General features: G+C 38.7%; 1 protein-coding gene across 5 annotated transcripts in view; it reads right to left on the reverse strand.

Moving 5' to 3' along the window:
• Nucleotides 1–3,602: 3,602 nt before the first annotated feature.
• Nucleotides 3,603–22,448, reverse strand: part of alcama (activated leukocyte cell adhesion molecule a) — a 342,013-nt gene continuing 323,167 nt past the window's right edge. For 4 of the 5 annotated variants that reach the window (XM_059968529.1, XM_059968528.1, XM_059968531.1 and 1 more), the window contains 10 exons: nt 20,065–20,189; nt 18,470–18,599; nt 16,969–17,081; nt 16,328–16,463; nt 13,509–13,624; nt 12,044–12,182; nt 10,935–10,982; nt 9,134–9,257; nt 8,023–8,130; nt 3,603–5,718 (listed from right to left, as the gene is read on the reverse strand). In XM_059968529.1, coding sequence (XP_059824512.1) covers nt 8,043–8,130; nt 9,134–9,257; nt 10,935–10,982; nt 12,044–12,182; nt 13,509–13,624; nt 16,328–16,463; nt 16,969–17,081; nt 18,470–18,599; nt 20,065–20,189 — 1,019 coding nt within the window. In that variant the 3' untranslated portion in view covers nt 3,603–5,718; nt 8,023–8,042. The remainder of the gene's footprint in view (nt 5,719–8,022; nt 8,131–9,133; nt 9,258–10,934; nt 10,983–12,043; nt 12,183–13,508; nt 13,625–16,327; nt 16,464–16,968; nt 17,082–18,469; nt 18,600–20,064; nt 20,190–22,448) is intronic. The other variant, XM_059968530.1, reaches the window with a different exon arrangement.

Here is a 22,448-nt window from a genome sequence, read left to right on the forward strand (position 1 = left end):
GAAAAAAAACTCCCATGAAATCTTGTCCAGAGTTTGACAGAAGGTGTGTGGGAGACTGAAGTCAGATGGAAGAAACCAAAATTGAGCTTTCTGGCCATCAGACTAAATGTTATGCTTGGCATTTAAAAACACACTGTTGCTACCATGAGGAATGGTGGTGGCTGCATCATGCTGTGGGGTGCTTCTGGAGCAAGGCCTGGAAGGCTTGTGAATGTAGAGGGTAAAATGAGTATAGTAAAATACAGGGAAATCCAGATGGAGTCTGCAAGAGAACTGCAACTTGGGAGATTTGTTTTTCAGCAAGACAATGACCCCAAGCATAAAGCAAAAGCTAGGCAGGAATGGCTCAAAAACAACAAAGTTAATGTCCTGGAATGTCCAAGTCAGAGTACAGATCTCAATCCAATTGAGAATTTGTGGCTGGGCTTGAAAAGGGATGTTCACTCACAATCTGCATGCAATTTGACAGAGTTTAAGCAGTTTTGTAAAGAAGAATGGGGAAAAATTGCAGTGTCCAGGTTGCAAAGCTGATAAAGACCTATCCACATAGACTCAAAACTGTAATTCTTGCCAAAGGTACATCTACTAAATACTGTCTTGAAGGGGGTGAATGCTTATGCAATCAATTATTTTGGGTTTAATATTTGTATTTAAACTAGATCACTTTGTAGAGGTGTTTTCTCTTTAACGAGTTTTTTTTTAAAAAGAGCACCAGAATTAAATTCACTGTGATTATAGTCATCTGTTAGTCTCAAGAGACCATGGATTTGTGCCTTTAGAAAGTTTCCAGGGTGCAGGCCTGGGCAGGGTTGTATGGGAGACTGGCAGTTGCCCATTCTGTAAGCCTCCTCGCTCCACGCCACCGATGTTGTCCAAGCGAAGGGCAAGGGCCGATACAGCTTGGCACCAGTGTCCTGACAGAGCAATGTGTGGTTAAGTGTCTTGTTCAAGGATACAACATGCTACCTTAGCTGAGGCTTGAACTAGCAACCTTCAGATCACTAGACCAATGCCTTAACCACTTGACCACGTGCCAACGTACATGTTTTAAAATGATAAAACATGAAAACTTCCTAGGTGGGTTAATACTTTATGCACTGTATAAATATTTGGATAGGCAGGTTGTGGTTTTGTGTGCAGTAGGTTCTGTCTAACCAACCTTGTAGAGTTTTTTTAAAAAGGTATGAGGAACATTGATGAATGAAGGGCAGTAGTTACCTACATGGACTTTAGCAAGGCCTTTGACATAGTCACACATGGAAGGATAGTTCAGAAGATTCAGTCAAGGTGGTCAGGATGAGGTAGTAAATTGGATTCAACATTGGCTTTGCAGGAGTGGTATTTGACAGTTGCTGCTCTAACTGGAGACCTGTAACTAGTAGTGTGCCATAGGGATTGATGCTAGGCCTGTTGTTTATTGTCTATGTCAACAATCTTGATGGTAATATAAACTGGATTAGAAAACTTGCAGATGACACCAAGATTGGGGTAGTGGACAGTGATAGAGTTCTGGAAAAATGGGCTGAGAAATGGCAGATGGAATTTAATTCAGACAAGTGCAGTGTATCACTTTGGGAGGACAAACCAGGGTAAGGCTTACACAGTGAACAGTAGGACACTATGTAATGTGATAGAACAGGGGACCTGGGAGTACAGATCCATAATTCTTTAATAGTGGCATCATAGATAGGGTTGAAAGAGACCTGGTACATTGGCCTTCATAAATCAAAGTATTGAGTACAGGGGTTAGGATGTTATGTTGAAACTATACAAGACTTTGGGAGAGTGCAGTTCTTGTCACTCATACAGGAAAGATATTAATGAGATTGAAAGAGTGTAAGGATGTTGCCAGACTTTAGGACCTGAGCTATAGGGAAAAATTGAATAGGGTAGGAGTTTATTCCCTAGAGCATAGGAGAATGAGGAGAGTTTTAAAGGAGGTATACAAAATTATGAAGAGTATAGACAGAGTAATACACTCAAGCTTTTTCCTGAGGTTGGGTTTGACTAGAAATAGAGGTCATGTGTTAATGGAGAAAGGTGAAATATTTAAGGGAATCTGTGGTGGAGTGGGAACTTCTTTGCTCAGGATGGTGTAAGTGTGGAACAAGTTGTCAGTGGAAATAGTGGCTATGGGTTCAATTGCCATATTGAAGAGGAATTTGGATAGGTACATGGACTATAGGCCTCCATACCCTTCCCATCCAGATGGGGGTCAATGGAATTAGGCAGAGTAACAGTTTAGCATAGACTAGATAAGATGACAAGCCCGTTTCTGTGCTGTAGTCCTCTACGACAACACCACTGTTGTCAGCAGAATTGCAGATGGCAATGAGGAGTTGTACGGGAGTGAGATGGATCAGTTAGTCAAATGGTGCTACAATTTTGCACTCAAGTTCAAGGGACTTATTATTTACTTTAGGAAGGGGAAGTAAGTCAAGGGAACACATGCCAGTCCTTACTGAGGAATCAGCTGAAAGGGTGAGCAGCTTCAAGTGCCTGGGTGTCTACAATACACCTTGGAGGATATGGCCTGGGCCCAATACCTCATGGAGAAGGCATAGCAGCAGCCCTGCTTTAAGAGTTTAAGGAGATTTGGTATGTCACAAGAGGCTCTTACAAATTTCTGTAAAGTGACTGGTTGTATCACTGACTGTTATGGAGCCTCCAATGCACAGGGTTATAGATTCAGGCAGCTTCTTCATGGGTACAAGCTTCCCCACCATCAAGGACATCTTCAAGAGGCAATACCTCAGGAAGGTAACATCCATTATTAAGGCTCCTCATCTGAAAAATAGCATGCTTACCTTCACTGGTAAAGGAATTCAGTATACAAATCAGCAAGTTATGTTGCAGATGTATAAACTTTTGGTTTGGCTGTACTCGTACTGTGTCCAGCTTTGATTGTTGCATTACAGGGAGGATGTGAAGGATTTGGGGAGGGTGTAGATGTTGCCTGGATAAGAGAGTATTAGGTATAAGGAAAGGATAGACAAAGACAACCAGGTGACATGCTATGAATATATTAAATAAGTGGCAGAATAGGGGTAGATGGTCTTTTTCCTAGGATGGAAGTGTCAAGGCCTGTTTGAGGGAGAGTTGGGGCAAGTTTTCACACACAGAGCATTAGGTGTCTGGATCATGCTGCTGGGAGGTGATAGTGTCACATTTAAGAAGCATTTAGATAGACACATGATCAAGCCAGGAATATAGTGATGTGAAGTGAGCAGGCCGATGGGATTAGCTCAAATTGTCATTATGGGCTGCAAGGGCAGTTTTGGTGCTGCATTTTCCCCTTTCCCTCTCCATCCCATGCAGACAATGCACCACAATGAAACCAGATGCTCCCCTGCACATTCACACAGCAGGCAGAACTCCTTCTGTGTCACACAAGCCCTGCCTCTGACGTTATCCTGCATCAACCAGTCGTGTATGGACTTGGATGTGACTGAGGTTTGATGCATTAGAAATTTGGTTCGGCTTGCTTCTTCTTCTTCTTCAGTGTGTGTACTTAATATTAAAATGCTCATTTGCAAATTGTGCTAATTTTGGTAGTTAGTCTTTGTTTTTAGTTTTCTAAATGACTAATACACAGTAGACCATTTAAAGCTTCAAAACATTTATTTTTAGCAAACTGGAAAGATTAAAGATCAAGAACTGTTTTTTGTACAAGAATCAGGCTAAATAATTGGGGCTAATGTCACAAAATGACCAAATACATTACATTCCACTTTCATTACAGGTGATTCTGTAATCTGTTTTACTGCTTTATGATACATCCGCTTGTTCATACCACTCCAAAATATTTTCTTTGTTATTAAACTTTCAATGAGTCTGTGTTGTGGGCCCATGTTACAATAGAAGGAGGCCAACAATGATTTTCCCTGCCTTCACTGAGAATTATTCATCATTAAGAAATAGCAAATCTTTGTGGAACTATTACTATATACAAAACATAAAATTCTCATTATATCTCTGATTAATGAATTAAAAAAATTACAGCAGTCATTTTATAAGACCCAATTATCTGTACAGCTAACCTCACCAATACTCTGGTGTCGTGCCTGAAGAGGTAACTGAAGTTCCAAGGGTCCACAAGCTCTTTAAATATGCTGCAACAAACATTTGGCAAATGTAAAAGTTCAGGATAATGAGGAATTGAGATTGTAATTAGCAGAAGAAAAATATAGCCCGTTGTCAGGTCACTCAGAAACTAACTGAATAAATTGCAAGAAATATGCAAAGTTTTAATGGATTTATCAAAAGTTGTTCAGTCAGTCATTCAGGCTTCTGTGTCAAGTTAAATACCTGATCAATTGCTATCTTCTATTTTTCAAAGTCACCAGATTAAAAACAGGGGGAGCCAGTTAGTGTATAATGATATTGTATACACATTCCTGAGTGCATTTGTGATACTACACTTACTACTCCATCTTTTCCATTCATAATTTTCACAAACTATGTCTAATAATGGACTCAAAAGAACTGCTGACTGAAGAATGGTTCCTGTAAACAAAATAATCCAAATTTGTATTACTATTTCTATTTAGCCTTCTCCGTTTTTTTTCATACCCTTTGGATATTGGCTGCCCCATCATACCTCTATGTAACCTGTAGAAGCTTCAGTTAAGATTGGTTGAAATAGTTGCATTAATTATATATTTACACTATTCTTCCATATTTCCAATTCTGCTAAAATATCCACGAGCAAACTTCTCCAACGTGATTTGAGTAAGAGGTGAGAAGAGTATGGATACATTGAACTGGCCAATCAACAATGTGCTTTAAGCTACTTAACTGGTTAAATTAGCATCAAATTTTTTTTAAATGGACACTTTATATGCAAGCCAGGAATAAGTAAAGGACTGTGAAATCTCCACTATAAAGCTGCCATTTTATCTTCTATCTTGAATCAACCACAAAATCCAGAAAGACTATATTAAATTATGTTTAATTTGTCTTCCTTCCTCTTTCAACCATGTTTCCAAACTGAAAATTCAGAGCCCAAGATTTCTCTCTATTATATGGGTTAATGCAAGTTCTATTGAAGCCCTAGACGGGCTTACAGCGAACTCATACGGTGGGCTTCTTGAAATCTTGGCATAATCATAGATCTTACTGACCTAAATTGCCAAGGAAATTAACCTGAAGCGAATATTTCAAAAACAATTAAGCATGATCCACAATATCCCATAAACTAATGCCGTAAGGAAATGACACATGAAAGCATTAACCACCCCCTGTAATATTAACATTTAAAGCAAACACATCAGTGCAGAAATTCAAAACAACGAAACACTTTTTGGGGATTTAAAAAAAACTCACTTGCTACCACAGGAAACGTTCTTATTCCTTTGGAGGACTGAGTACCTTATTTAAATAAGAAATATCTTTTTGTTACAGGTTGATCCATAATAAAAGTCACATGTTTACCTAGTTTTTGTGTTGGGAAGAATTTTTCCTCATACATTTGGTTAGGTAACATGTGCTACTTCAGTCCTCAGAGTAACAAACCGGTTAAATTGTGTTTCGTTAGAAATATTTGGATATTCAGCTGCAGATATTTGTACATCTGTATCTTAAGAGATAAGGCATTGCCCGTGGTGATGGAGACGGCAATTTCAACTCCCTGCCAATTTCAGCGATTATTACAATTTGCTGTTTCAGTGGCTTTGATATCCTTGACCAATCTGTATCTAAATCGATGGTTTTCTCTCCCTGTAAAGTGACAGAAAGAAACAAGAAATTGTCATTAAACTGGATATGAGTTTAACTAGGCTCCATGCTGATGTCCTGGCATGCATTGTTAACTTTTTATTGTACCCTTATATTTGAATGCAGCTTCTGCCAAATTTATTCCAAATGTAAGGTGATCACCGAAAAGTTGAATGGTATCCGGGTCATTGTTTTCATATAGCCCAGGCAAAACATGTGTATATGGATTAGATTAACAACAACATGCCAGTCTAAGGTTGGTTAGAATTAAGCAGACTGTAAGAGAATTTATTGGGACATTGAGAATTTCCATATATTAGTTGATAACACAGATTGTCTGAACATGTAATTTGAAAGAGCTCTGAATTTTACAATTCATTGCTATTAACTGTTTAGTAAATGAAGTTAGCAGCCGCTTTCAGGATTTGTTTCTAAGTGTAATAAAGAGCATCGACCATGTAATTTGAATGTGTAGATAACCTATGGGTCTGGCATCATCCAGCATCAGCCTCCCTGGGTAAGGAGCAGAAACTCTCGGACAGCAGTCTGCTCCCCACCTTTCTTGTTCCAACAACTAAAAGTTCACAAATGAGAAAATCTACAGATGCTGGAAATCCGAGCAACACACACAAATGCTGGAGGAACTCAGCAGGCCAGGGAGCATCTAAGGGGGGGGGGGGGGGGGGAAGCACAGTCGACATCTCAGGCCAAAACCCTTTGGCAGGACTGGATTTTTTTTTAAAAAGCTGAGTAGATTTTAACTAAAAGATTAAAATGTGTGGACTTAGGCAACTGTAACGATCTGTGGTGTAGTTAAGTGGTTGAGGTATGAAACAAGTACACCAGTCAAGACACAATTGGCAGGTGGTACCAGATGTGGAAATAATAGAGCATTGTTTTTGATTGCTACAAGTCCAGTGGTAAATAGGAGAACACAGTATCCTGCAACAAGATTCATGGAACAACTCCCTCCAAATCAAATTAGTGATAACTTGCAAAATAACTATCTCTGTTCTGTAATACAACAGAACACGTAGCCAAAGAATTCAAAACAAAAAAAATGATTTGGCATTACAACCAAGAAACTGGCAGGTTTATGAAGAGCTTTTGTCTTGCTAATAACTGTCAAAGTCATATGTTTTGTATTGTTGAGAAATTGATCTTTGTATTGCAATTACAAAGACCATTTAATTATGGTTGAACTAGCATCAAGATGAAATAGAATTGATGACTGATTCCAAAAGTGTAATATTAACAGAGGGATCTGGGAATACAGGTCCATAATTACTTGAAAGTGGTGTCACAGGGAGATAAGATCATAAGAGCTTTTGGCACATTGGTCTTCCTGAATCAAAGTATTGAGTACTGGAGTTAGAATGTTAAGTTGTTATGCTGAATTTGGACAAGACTATTGGAGGCTTTAGAGTCCTGTAGGTAGGTGACCAGAACTGCGAACAGTAAAGATATCAATAATATTGACAAAGCACAGAGAAAGTTTATGTTGCCAAGACTTGAGTTATAAGGGGAGATTGAATAGGTTGGGACTTTATTCCTTAAAATGTGAAAGATTGATAGAGGTATACAAAATTGAAGAGTATAGGTAGGGTAAATGTAAGCAGGCTTTTTCCAAGGTTAGGGAGACTAAAGCTAGAGTTCATAGTGAAAGGTGAAATGTTAAAAGGGGGCATCTTCTCTGTGTGGTGAGTGTGTGGAACAAACTCCCAGCAGAAGTGGTGGATGTAGGTTCGATCTCAACATTTCAGTGAATTTTGGATAGGTACATGGATGAGAGGGGAATGGAGGGCTATGGTCTGTGTGCAGATCAGTGGGACTAGGCAGATTTGGTACAGACTGGATGGGTTGGGCTCTGTTTCTTTGCTGTAGTGCTAAGAGCCTATCAAAGCTAAACAATTTATAAAAATGTGGAGAACAATAGCTTATTTATTTATACAATTTCAACTAAATATTTTGAACAATAATTCTGAAAATTCATTTTAGGATCTTAATACTAAGTAGTTTAGAGATGCATTAATTCCCCATTGATCTACTTTGGCTTGTCGTATGATTATTATTTTCAAGAGCAGGCAATTAACATCGCCTCCTCCTTTTGCCAACTGAATTTTGGGATTCATCCATGAAACACTTCTGCAATTTCGTAAACTTGAAAGATACTGATTCAGTTAGCCAGTAAAGAAAAGTTACAATACTCTTCCTTCACCATATTTTTGGTTTTGGTATACTTGGTAATGTCGCTCTGCACTTCAAGTCAATTGTGACTGGTGAGCTCGTGTTTATAGGAAACCATACCTGTCTTGTTGAGATAACAGTTACACAGCTGAAGAGCCTGAAGTATGGTTGTTGTCTCCCTTGTTTATCTTCTTGAACTCATCAGCTGTACCTCTCTCATTGGTTTTGCTTTTTGATGCAGGAAAGTTGAAGAATATAGTTTTTTTTTAAAAAAAAAGTGAAGAGAGAATCTCAATTTATATTTAAAGACCAAGTATTCATCAGCAAAACTAAACTTGCACTAAAATGCTATTGTAACAAGTTCCTGTTACCTTTAAAGTAAACCTATATCAGTAGTGTAGAACCGTCTAAATCTTGCAATTTTCAATCTCTGAGCTTTAGTGAAGATAATTTCTTACTATTCAATCAATTCTGCATCTTTAGTTGCTGCAAGTTCTGAGTTATGCAGTTCATATCATGATTGTGAAATGTAAACAAAGGCTGAATTATGCCTGCATACTCTGGACAAATTACTTGCCCAAACTATTAAACGCTACTTCACCTGAAATTACAACTGATCTCTCCTCATGTGCAACAGGAGATTGTTTTGTGAAGTTATAATAAAATGCTTTGATGTTCAAAAGACAAAACATCAAGGCATGAAGTTTTTACTTGTATGTTCACTTTCCTGCAGGCTTGGTAGAAAATTGATTTGTCTTCCTTTGAAAGGTGTTTCCAATGATGTGACTTAAAGTCTCTGGATTCTGGCATTTCTATTGATCTGAATGGGAAACAGCAACTTTAACCCACATGTATCTGAAGGTTAGCTGGTCACCTATGATTCTGGATCAATAGCTCCCAGAGTTGATTTTTAAAGATTGTTTCTTCAATATCTTAAATGCTCAAAAATACTGAAGACAATATTGAAACTCAAACAGAGGGAAACTTAAAAATGAACAAAATTATTCAGGCTGCTTCATATTACAGGAAGCCATTGACATTTTCCCTTCACATTCCTGGGAAATGAATAGGTACCTGAAGATTTCAGGTAAATGGATTTTTTAAATCACCGTCCTGTTCCGCAGTGAGATGAAGCTATTACAATGCTGTGTAGATACCTCAGAAAACCTTATTCTGTTAAAGAAATCATACAGATACAGTTGTTGCTACGTTGGGATATCACGCTGCATACCTTTTCTTCTTGTACAACCAGTAAATCATACCAGCGATGAATGCTGCTATTAACAGGCCGATGATTACTCCCACTATTACTTTGGCCCGATTACCACCGCTGCTCTTGTCTTTATTTTTTGGATCTGGAGGAGTTAAAGCATTCCAGTCAGATTTATTAAGTGGCGATTTTAAACTACATCAATTTGACTATAGTGTGGCCAAGTGTGGTAACACAATGATACTTCCAATGATTAGAACAGGATCTCTGGAGCAAAATGAACTGACCTATGAGATAACCAGGTCTACAAGTCAAGAAAGCCTTGACTTTGCCCAGGCAGCTTTACTGAGACACCAATTACATAACCTGCACCTCCCCACGAATGTTCAAGTGAAATACAGTGCCACTGAGTGGAGTCAGTCAGCCAATAAATAATGGTTTGAAATAATTAAAGTAGGTTGTTCGCAAGACCAGCTGCTAAGTTATTGCAGAGATCGCAGTTCTGTGTATTTTCAATGAACAATTTAGTGCTTTAACAATGTAGAGTGGCAAGGTAGTATTGTGGATTGTACAAAACTTTACAGCTCAAGCTGTAAGATCAGGGTTTCAATTCTTGTTGCTTTCTGTAAAGAATCTGCACATTTTTCCTGTGACTGTGAGGGTTTCCTCCAACATTTTAGACGTATGGGTTAGGGTTAGCGAGTTGCAGGCATACTATGTTGTCACCAGTAGCATGGAGACACTTGCAGGCTGCCCACAGCACATCTTGGATCATGTTGATGCAAACAATGTTTTGGATGTACTGTGGCAAATAAAGCTAATCTTTATAAACCTTTAGTTGTGATATTTCAGTGTCACTGCATACTTTCTCACATAAATAATGCAAGATAAGCTGCATCCTAATAAAGACTGCCATCGAGGAACATACGCAGGAAGTAACCCCAAATGTGGTCCAGACTCAGTAAGGTGATGGTTATTGTTTTTTCTATTTCAACCACCTGCCCTTCTCGTCCTTAAAAAAAGATGTTCTATCACATTTTTAAATATGCTCAATGGCTGAGCATCAACAGACATCTATGATAAACAAATTTATGATTCCTTTTGAGATTAACTCATAGTTCTCCAGTCTGAGGATTATGTTGGGGATCTACACAAAACAACTTTCCTTCATTACAAAATCAGAACTGGAGATGATTACTGATGATAGCAGTAACTTCAATTCTATTCACAACTGCTCAGAAAATAAAGCAGTTATTGCCTGCTTGATCTCCACCAAAAATACCAAGCAATGGCCATCTCCAGGGTATGTTTAACCATGATATTGTCCAGCTTCTTCCTTCATTCCCTCTTCTCTCACCTACACACCATCCCTCTCACCTGCCAGGTTGTACTTTATTCTAGCCTCTGCTCCATTCCTTTCTGGTCCTGATAAAGGGTCTCGGCCTGAAACATTGACTATTTATTCCTTTCCATTGATGCTGTGTGATTTGCTAAGTTCCTCCAGCATTTTGTGTGTGTCACTCTTACCTGTCATATTTTTTCCAAATGGGTTACCACATTCTAAATAAGTTTCCAGTATTCTGTTAACCATTGTTATCAGACAAATAGTTCCCTATTTTTTTTCCTCCTACCTTCCTTGAGTAGTGATGTTAAACTCTGAGGAAGGAGGGGTATCTCTCCACCTTGAACATGTCTACACCATGCTAGATGTGAGTGACAACATAGGTCTCACAAGGAATGAAAAGGAAAATCATTCAATTCCTCACTTCACTAGCACAATATATCACTTCTTACATTCTGACAGGTAAATTCTGCCAACTACCTGGAGAGTCTTGCTCGAGACTTTCATCCGCAGGTTCTTGGAACCGCACTGAAAAATACATAGGATAAAGCAAGTTATTGAGTCCATGAAGTCCACTTCTAGCTTAAACAAGGTCCCCAACTTCATTGTACGCATTATCCGATATTTCCAAATATTCCCCAAAAAATGTTTGAAGAAGGCAGCCATTCATTTGAGTATCGAGGTGAGAGAATAGTTCACAGGACATGATTAGGAAGCTGTCAAAACATTACACTTACTGGGCAACACTGTGGAATAAAAAAAGTTAGATCCCTGCAAAAGAGGGGCTTTTAAAAGTTTAATGTCAGTAATTGCTTGCTAACCATTACTGGTGAAATATAGACAACTAACAATCCTGTACCTCAAAGAATTCAGTAAAATAAAGGTACGTTCCATTCCAATCAATGAGAATGGGAAATGAATCAAAAACCAGTGGTCAAATGAGGCAGAGTCTTGGTTTTAAAGGCTTGCAGACTGAAGATGGTGAAAAACAGAATGAGGTAAGAGAACCTGCTTTTTTTTTAAGATCTATTTTAAGGCAGAAAAAATACAATGTGTGCAGAAAGATCAAGAAAGGAAAGCTAACTGACTTTGTCTTTCTAAAATGATCACAAATAAGGAAAGGAGCATTAGAAAAATAATTTGTATATCTAGGTGGGGGTGGAAAGTGAATCCGATGCTAAGTATTACTCTGCCTATTGATTCTCTTTTGATCCAAGGTAGCTGCCTGGATTCAAATGATAATGGAAAATTCACCATTAATATGGCAGATACTGCACTGAAGAGAGTGACAGGTCATCCTTTGTTAAAATGCCTAACAGATGTTCTCCATTGAGTTGTAACATCTTCAAATCAATATAGCATTGTGGTCAATCTGAAAGCTGTGTTTGTGAACATTGAAACATCTGAAGACCCACAGAAAAGCAAAGCCCTTTGAACAATGGAAAATGATTTCACTTAAGTTTCAGAAACATTTTCAGTGTAAATGAAAAGCTGCTGCTGAACTATCAAAGCACAGGTTTGATTAAAATGGCATAGTAAGCTGCTATCATCCTCTAAATTTTGTTTGCAAAATATTTCAAAATACTCACTGGCAGTTAGATTAACCGAATATTGATCCTCCCCATGGATATTTATGGCTGTGCATGTCACTGTAATGTTCTCTGAAGGCTTTACTGTTATCTTATGGACCCACTGTGATGTTTTGTCTTTTACTGGTTCTTCTTTTGGCTGCAATGAAAACATTTCAATTTTTTAATTTGTACCTGGATAACTAAACACCATATTTATTGTGTATCCCAACTTGTTTGCGGTACAGGTAGGCAAATCAGCAAAAACTGCATTGTGGTCACTTCTCTGATCTACTGTATCTTGTAATCCGGGCATCAACAGGCTTACTGCATTGTTGGTCCACATTTAATATTCAGCTCTGGTTGAGAATTTCAATCACCCTTCTTTCTAATCTATATTTAACATCCTAATAAATCACCAAACTCCTCCTAGACAAAATCTCCACTTCACCGAACAACCTTATTTAGAAAATCTCCGAATAGAAGAACCCTGATAGCTAATTTGTGGCAGGTACTGCACAATAAAGAATGGAATCGTAGTTCACCAAAGCTTGGTAAGTGGCAGGGTGTTTCACATCCAGCTTCGCTGGTCCTCGGGCTTCTCAGTGCAATTTCCACTATGAACCCTTGGATACTACCTCACTTTTTAAAAAGTATATAGTCTTTCTGTTTTTTGCACAATTTTAAATCTATCAACATACTGTATAAAGTATACTGAATAAGGTTTATTTATTTATTATTATTCTCTTCTATATTATGTATTGGATTGAACTGTTACTAAGTTAACAAATTTCAAGTCACATGCCGGTGCTAATAAAGCTGATTCTGATATGTACTGCAACGTATTCGGTCAATGTCACACACAGCAGCCGTGGTGTATGAGAGGTAAAAGAATTGAATGTTTGGGGTGTACCATATACTTTGTTCTGGATGATGTTAAGTACTGCTGGAGCCGCATTCATCCAAGCAAGTCATTAGGATTCCTGGAAATAAGCCAGGTACTGCAAGAGACACAGACAGGCTTGGACCTGTTTTTATAGCTGCTGGTGCATAGGCTGGAATTTGATTAAAAAAGAAAATACCGCAAGCTGCTGGAGGAATTCAGCAAGTCGAGCAGCATCCGTTAGGAGGGAATTATCACCAATCTGCAGTGTGCATCTTCTGCAAATTCACTCGTTTTCATCTAGGCTACTCCAGCAGCCCATCCCAATCTGTGGGTTCTCCTCCAACATGCAATCAGTCTGATCTGGAAATATTACCTGTGACTGAGTCTAAATTTTGAAGCCTTGCCCAGTAGGATTGTGGCAGTATCTCCACCATAAAGTCTACAGCAGTTCAAGGTGACTTGCCACTACATTCAAGGACAATTAGGGATGGACAATAAAGGCTCGTATTGTCTGTTGTGCTCAAAAGCAAAGACAATTAATTTTTTAAAAAACTGGGATAAATTTTTGGGTGTATGAGTGTCACCCACTCTGTTACTTACAGATGTTCCATTGATGCTCCACTGGACAAGAGGCTTGGGGAAACCCTCCACAACACACGTGATCACTTTTGCATTGTTCACCACTCTCTTTGTCAATTTTATTACCTTCGGTTTTCCTGTAACAAAGAATATTATTTTTTCTCAAAGAATTCGCAAGGGATCACTGTGATAGATTTTGCTTTCAGTGCCCAGGTAAATTTGTTGGGTCGCTCACCTGCCCTTTAGGGAACCTATCCAATTAACTTCTCAATGCATTGAAAGGAATAATTATCACAATTGATTCCAGAAGGAAGTTTGCTACTCACCCTACTGACAAAGGCAATTAACTCCATGCCAGCAACTCTGCTAATTATTTAATAGCTGAGTTTTATTTCAAAGGGTCATTTGACTATCAAAGTATAAATGCAGAATACAACTCTGAAATTTGTCTCTTCTCCAGCTAGCCATGGAATATAGAAAACCATGTAAGTAGTTGAAAGGAAGACACCAATCCACACACAAAAAGAGAAAGAAACAAAAACTTGCAAACCCCAAACACCCCCAATCCTTCCCTCACACACAAACTAACAGATCACCCATTTCTCAGCCGTCAGTCAGTAACAAGAAAGAATGGGCGAGAACACGAAGAAACAGCACGGAACTGAAAGCGGCCAATATGAATTACAGTCCAATCCATGAATCTCAGAATTCTGATAATATCTCAGAGCATTGGGACACAGCAGCAGTGACTCCAATCACTGTTCACTGGCAGCACCTTGACCATATTTCATTTTGTTCACTTAGTCTAAGGTACACTGCTCTCACTCAGAATGAAAAAACGTTCACTTCTATTTTCTAAGTCTGTATTCAATGTATCGTCCTCCATAACTTCTGCTGCCTTCAATTAGGTGCCACCACCAAACCATTTACTCTTCTCTCCCAAATTCAATATTCCAGCCTAACTCTGCCTTCCATGATTCCCTCTGGTCCTTCACTCCATCCTATTACATTCTATTTAATGGAGGATTTGCCCCTTTACCTCTTTCATCCCCAGCCATATCCAGGGGCCCAAACAATGAATCACTTGCAATTTAGTGTTCACAACATGATCTCCTCTTCAGTGGAGAATCCAAATACAGATTGGATGACAACTTATTCAGTCCACAGGGATGATCTTGTGTGTCAAGATGACCATCACTGTAATTCTCCATCAAAAATCACATTCTGATCTATCTATCTTTGGTTTCACTGAAGCCCAATAAACTTTGGGGAGCAGAACTTAGCCTCTGTAAAGGCAGTTTGCAGCCTTTGGGGATCTATATTAAAATGACCTATTTCAGATATCCTGCCCTTTCCTGCTTGTTGGGATTAGGCAATTCAGAGGCAATGTCATTAACCTGTAGCATTAAATGCAGTTTTTCTCTTGAATAGATGCTGCTTGATCTGATGAGTATCTCTGGGATTTTCTGCTTTTATTTCAGATCTCCAAAACCTGCAGTTTGTTGCTAATTTTAGCACTCTTTTGCTTCACTGTTTCACATAGACAAATAACACACCAAGTTTCGTCCTTCATGTTACCTGATCCAAGTGGCAGTATTGTTTAGTTGCTAGAATTTGGAGCATAATTTGGTTCCATTATGATCGTGTTTAACGTTGCAAGGCTAGAAATTGTACCACACCTGAATGGGCACATTAAAGAAACACAAGTCCCACCCTTAGTAATGATAATTTTATCAACCCAAAGCCTGAAGCATTATGGGGTTTACACATTGAAACTCACCAACTCCTGTCATTGTAAATTTTCAGGAAGGATCAGTTGTGCAGTGTTTTGAGGGTTTTGTACATGGTTTGCAAACGTCTCGGGGGAATGGATTGGGTTAGCAAGTGTTTGCTAAAGGAGCAGGGGAATGTTGGGGTGCCAGGAGTAAGGATTGAGATAATGACCAAAGAGTTAAAGGATAAGGATAGGAGAAGGGACCAAAATGAGGACCAACATGATGACAGCAGGAGTGAAAAGGAAGTTACAAGATCGGAATCAGCATGGTGATTGGGTAGGTGATGGGATGGTGCAGGTATTAGTGATGGTGAGACAGTTTAAGGATCAAAAGTGTTGGTGGTGTTCAGACAGAGGATGATAGTGGGGGTCAGAGTGCAGATTGATCAGGCTTTTGGACCGAGATCTCGGCAAAGTATCAGTGACTGATGGAGGGACTTGGATAGAGGATTGGGGAGGACTGAAGCTGTTGAGAGGGGTTGGTGAAACCACCAGCCTAGTAGGAAAAAGACAACGTGGACTTATAAATGATAACCTGCTCACATTTGAACTCTTTATCTAATAGCTAAGCAGCTATCAATGCTCCAGATTGGTCTGGTTCAGTGTGTTCAATTTGAGGGTCTCAGACACACAACAATTTCTCTCAATGTTAAGTATCCATTGTGCTCTGTTGACATGCATAGCAGCGTATCATCTTTGGGGAGATACTGGAACAAATGCAATTCAGTTTTGTCCTATATTTATCATGTATTGATTGCATTGTACTACTGCCATAAAGTTAATGAATTTCATAACATATGCAGATGTATTAAACCTGATTCTGGTTCTAAATATTTCAATGGTACTTACTAGATGGATTCTTGATGAAATTATTTTTTAGATTTCAAAAACACTGCCATGCATAACTGAATTTCTAGGCCTCTACATAACAATTGCACATCAGTGATCTGGTGCATAGAATATTGAAAATAACAAAGAATTATTGATTTCAAAAAAAGTAGGAGAAATAAATGAGCAGAACCCTGTTAATTGGCCCCAAATAATGCCACACATACTATTGTTTTACCTTCCACACGTATGATTATAGACTTTTCTCTCATAATTTTCTCCACTTCCTTCACTTTGGCTTGGCAAGTGTAATTACCAGCGTGCGCATACTGTAATGACTTCACCACTAAAGGGTTCGGATTAGCTTTATTTTTCTGAAACACAGAGCATGTTAGAAGCACACAGTTTTGAAAGAGACATATATTTAATTTAGTATCAACATTACAAGAAGTAATCACATCCAGGAGGATTAAAGTGTCACGTAGCACATTCGCATTAGCCTGTGTACCTATATTTGTACCAAGCTTAATTTCATGAGAGAACTGATAGTTCTTGGCACAATCCTATTTTCAGTGCAATTTCCAAATCTCTCACCAAGATCACAAAAGGCGGCTATTTTCTGCAAGGTGGAATGATTTAGGCATGACTACTGGAAAGCAGCTCTTCCACGAATGCCTAGGAATTTTAAACCACGAAGAAAATCCAGTTGGACATGTATCATACTCCAGTGCTGAGATTCAGTATCCTCAAAACCAGAGGGAATAGTTTGTGAAGGTTTCTCAGCCTGGGATAAAGGTGGGAACAATAATTGGATGACCAAGTTGTTGAACATTTACTCAAGCAGTAAATACAAGTTGAAAGCAACAGTCAACATCTTACTTTCATCAGGGTAACATCCACAGTTCCAGAGGAAGTAGCAATACACTCCAGCGTTATATTCTCCCCAATCATCTTGGAGACATTTTCACTAGGACTCATTGTCAGAGCCAAATCTGTGATTAATAAGATATTTTTAAATTCATTATTTCACCCACTCTGTAGATTTTTCCACCTTTCCTAGATTAAAAGACAGAAGTTTGAATTGTGAGAATATTTTTTTGTTTTGATACTGCTTCTGTATTTTTTCACCCCCCACCTTGCCTTCTGCTGGAGCTAGCATCCACAGGCATCAGCCAAGGGGACTGTCTGTACTCAGAAACTCTGAATATTAACAGTGTTTTTCCATTACAAAGCCGAATCTTTAATCACTGCCTAACATGCATTCATGCATGCCTCTACAAATGGTCATTCAAACACCCATGCAAAGTAGCACAATTGCCTCTAACACTTTTATAGGCTAACATCCACACATATACACTTATGGCAATGAGTGGATGTGGAGAGGGAATTCTATGCTTTAAATCTCTGGAACAAGGGACTTTATGCTATATCAAATTGGCATTACATGTTACATTTTCTCAGTTACTCACTTCAATCAAGATGCATGGAAATGAAAATTCATTGTTCTCTGCTTTCTCTCTCTGCCATTCTTAAATTATGTGAATGGTCCTCTTATGCAGATAAATAAACTCAATAAAATTGTACTGATAAATGATAAATGTGGGAAATGAGAATTATTGTGTGTTTTGGGGTTTAAGCCTGGCTAAACCCTAAATCTCTTGCTAATCCTCATTTTTACTCAAACATCTACCCTCCATTAAGATGCTTAAGCCCTGTCTCTTTAACCAAGCTTTTAGGCAATTATATTCACCCTATATGGTTTGCAACATTTTGTTTGCTTAAGAAGCATGATGGATCAGTTTGCTACATTGATAGCATTGTATGTGCATTTTCTTTTGTTAATGTTGCAAGGTAGGAATTGTATTGAAACTCTCTATTTTCATGTGAGGTGATCACTCAAAATATCAGAATCTCAGTTAATTTAATTTTGTTCCAAATATAGTTTGTTTCTAGAAATCATAAGCTGGTCTGAATATCATAGTGAATGTGATTTTAATGGCCATTATTGATGCTAACTATATTTCATCAACTCATACAGTATGGAACGAGATCAATTCCCTCTATATTCTACACAGTAGGGGCACACTACAGTGGCCAATTTGCCTACCAGCCTGCACATTTCTGGCACATGGGAGGAAGCCCATGCTGTTATACAGACAGCGAGAATGGACAAAGTCCACAAGGACAGCACCAGAGGTCATTAGAACCTTGGTTACTGAGGCAACTCCTCTACAAGCCATGTGACAGTACTGCACTTCATACGAAATAGCTGTAATCCTTACATTCGCTTGTCATAGGCAATATTATTCTAATTTGAAAATCAATACATGTTCTCTAATTTAATACAAGCCAAATATTTCAATTTTAAAATAATACTTACAATACACAGTGATGTTAAGAGCATCCTTCAAGTCAGGGTTTTCTGGTTGTGAACAGGCATATTCACCACTATCCTCTTGTGTCACGTTTGTCAGCTCCAGTCTGTTCACGCCAACTGCTTTCTCTTCTCCCTATTAAAGTAAATAGTGGAGATTTGCTCAACATATCTTCAGCCTGCATATAAGAATATCATTCTGGAAACAGTCAGTGGGTCTGGCAGCATCAGTGGGAAGGAAAGGTAGAAAATAAACCAGTTTTAAGCTGCAGAGTGCGATGTGGAGATATGGATAGTATCTCTGATGAGGGGCCATGAATGCTTCGGTGAGATGCTGCTGATAAATTGAGAGGTGTTAGACACAAACAAATGTATAGACCTAGGAACTGCATGAAATGCAGATCAGAGACGTTGGAAATTCCCAATAGATCTGGCAATATCAGTGGAGGGAGGAAGTTAATCTCAGTTGGATAACCATAGCAGAACTGGACATTTCTAGTACAAACAGAACAAGCAAATTACTTGATATTATTAAATACTATATTGTGAAGGTTATGGCATACCCTGATGTAAGATGAGATGCTGTTGCTTAAATTTACATTGGGTCTGTTGAAATGGTGTATTATGATTAGGGTTAGTCACAGACAGTTCAGAGTGGGGGTCAGATGAAGAGTTAATGTGACAGGCAAATGGAAGCTCAGGGTTAACCCTGTGAACTAAATCTATGTGCTCAACAAATTGTGCTCACAATGTTGACTCCTCTGCTTTGGACAAATCAAACACAGATTAAGTGAATGATTTGAGGAGTTTTGTTCAGTCCACAGTTCTTGAACTTAAAGTTACCTATCATTTTGATTCTCCATTGCACTCTGACCTCTGAGCATCACTTCCTACATTATTCCCTTTGACTCATCCATCTCTCTCATCCTCGTCATTTACTTTCTTCTTTCCCAGTTCTGATTAAAGGTCTTTGATCTTAATTCAGCCCTGCTTCTCCCTTTACAAATGCTGTCCAAGCTGCTAAGTGCTAAGTCATTGGAAATGCAAAAATAAAAACAAGGTACTTTTTGTATTTTAATGACTGTAGTAAATGTGATATTCTGTCATATGCCCACCGCACATTCGTATAACTACAAAATGCATGCAAGAAACTAAAGCAAAGACTATAATATTAACACTTTACTGAACATAGTTTTAACAATGAGACATAACTGATTCATCATATGTAAAAGTACTGTTTGAGTCTTAAACAACAATATTTAATTTGTATATAATAGGATAACACATTTTATGAAGTTCTAATGCATGTAGGTGTGTACATAATATGGTGCTAGGTGCCCCTGGCCTCGTGCAGACTGCCAGCCATAACTAATGTAAAGTCATTAACTACTCCCACCCATAGAGAAACAGTGATACTCAATTATGATGCATTTCTGTTTCTAAATCAATTCATGAGCAACAAAATTTCCATCTGTGGATTACAAAGCAAATATTGTAACTGAGGATAGCTAAGGAAATGATAAGTGTTTACAAAGGAGTAAAGGCAGTTTAAAATGTTAATTACGTGGTTAAGGACAATCAAATTGTTAATTCTGACTTACATTCTTGGTGAAGGTGAATTTTGTTGGTTGTGGGTAGCCATCACCTGAACACGAGAATTGTACAGTTGTTCCCTCCAGGACATCTTGTGCTGGTGACACTTGTAAGGAAATTTTTGAAGTATTGTCTAATTGAAAAAATAGGATAAAAGGAATAGGATATGTGAGATCTTACGATCCTGTGTATACTTTATTAATTGAACACTACAAATTACTGCATTTAATTTCCTGAATCTGCTCCTTAGAACATAAGAGTAGGAAGCAGAATTAGACCATCAAGTCTGCTCTGCCATTTCATCATGGGTGATCCATTTTCCCTCTCAACCCCATTCTTGTGTCTTCTCCCCCATAACTTTTCATACCCTGATTATCAACCTTTTCCTTAAGTATCCCCAATGCCTTGGACTCCACAGCTGACTGTGGCAAAGAATTCCACAGATTCATCACCCTCTGGCTGAATATATTTTTTCTCACCTCCGTTCTAAATAGGCGTCCCTCTATTCTGAGGCTGTGCTCTCTGGTCTTAGTCTCCCAACTATAGGAAACATCCTCTCCACATCCACTCTGTCTAGGCCTTTCAAAACTCAATAGGTTTCAATGAGATCCCTCCTCATTCTTCTAAATTCCAGTGAGTGCCTGACCAGAGTCATCAAATGCTCCTCATACCACAACCCTTTCATTCCTGGAATCATTCTAGTGAACCTCCTCTGAAATCTCTCCACTATCAGCACATCTTTTAGATAAGGTGCTCAAGATACTATGAATGAAGTCTCAACAATGCCGTATAAAACTTCAGCATTACATCTTTGTTTTTCTATTCTAGGCCTCCTGAAATGAATGCCAACATCGCATTCACCTTCCTCACCACAGACTCAACCTGCAAATTAATCTTTAGGGAATCCTGCATGAGGACTCCCAAGTCCTTTCGCACCTCAAATTTTTGAATCTTCTACCCATTTAGAAAATAGTCTACACTTTTGTTCCTTCTACTAAAGTGCATGACCATACCCTTCCCTACACTGTATATCATCTGCCCCTTCTCTGTCCACTCTCCGAATCTATCCAATTCCCTCTGCAGTCTTCCTGCTTCAATACCACACACCTCTCCACCTACCTTCGATGCATCAGCAAACTTGGTCACAAAGCCATCAATTCCATCATCCAAATTATTGACATATACGTAAAAAAAAACAGTCCCACACTGACTTCTGTGGAACACCACTAGTCACCAGCAGTCAAACAGAAAAGGCTCCTTTTATTCCCACTTTTTGCCTCCTGTCAATTAGCCAATGTTCTATCCATGCTAGTGTCTTTCCTGTAATACAATAGGATCCTGCCTTGTTAAATAGTCTCAAGTGTGGCATCCTGTTAAAATTTCCAGTCCTCCGAAACCATGACAGGATGCAATAATTCTTGAAAGATCATTCCCATTGCCTCCCCAGTCTCCCCAGCCACCTCTTTCGGAACCCTGGGGTGGAATCCATCTGATCTGGGTGACTTATTCACCTTCAGACCCTTCAGCTTCCCAAGCACCTTGTTTAATGATTAGAATACTGCTTATTCAGGGCATCAGACCAGAGAACCTGGACTCCTGAAGTGAATGTTCTATTTTGAGCTCTGTCATGAGAAAAGATTACCAAAGAGACAGAGGGAAAATAATCAAGGAACTGTTCAAAGTCTTCTTGGAGAAATTCAATAGCCCCATTAACAGTTGTGAATCTCTGATCCATCATGACACTTCAAAGTGGAGAAGGAGCATTCAAGACAATATTGAGAGCTTTGTGGCCATACAACAGAATGATGCATATATTGACCAAGAGCGACACTTCTTAAACTACCCACTATCATCCCAACTGGACATCTCCTGCCTGAACTGTGGGGGAGCCTGCAGCTTGCATATTGCCCTCATTAGTCGCCTCTCAATCCACAAAACTGGAGAAACAAACCATCTTCAATCTTGAACAAATTCCTAAAGCCAACATACTTGTATTTAGAAAAAAGGAACTTGGCTGATTTGACCCATTCCTATTTGAAGAATAACAACTATACACACTGCCCTTTCTACTGCTCCAGTTCTTTCAGGTGCTTCCCCACAGGATTGAAATTTGAACTGTGGGAGTAAGAAAGGTTTGCACTCACCTCCATGCAATTCATTCGATTAGCTTCAATAGAACTATATCTACAGAAGCAAGGTTGGTTAGCAGTCAATACGCTCACACTTGTTGAGTGGCAATGACTAAAGATGTTTTTCTTGAATCTTGTTTCAGATCCTTGCTTTCAAGTGTTTCTATATCCTCAGCCTCACTAATCGATATAACTCTTAACAGAGCTACAACTGAAATGATTTTGCACTTCTCCAAGATTTTGTTGGTTGTGCATCCACACCC

Source organism: Hypanus sabinus, chromosome 4 (genome assembly GCF_030144855.1).
Source record: "Hypanus sabinus isolate sHypSab1 chromosome 4, sHypSab1.hap1, whole genome shotgun sequence".
NCBI lineage: Eukaryota > Metazoa > Chordata > Chondrichthyes > Myliobatiformes > Dasyatidae > Hypanus > Hypanus sabinus.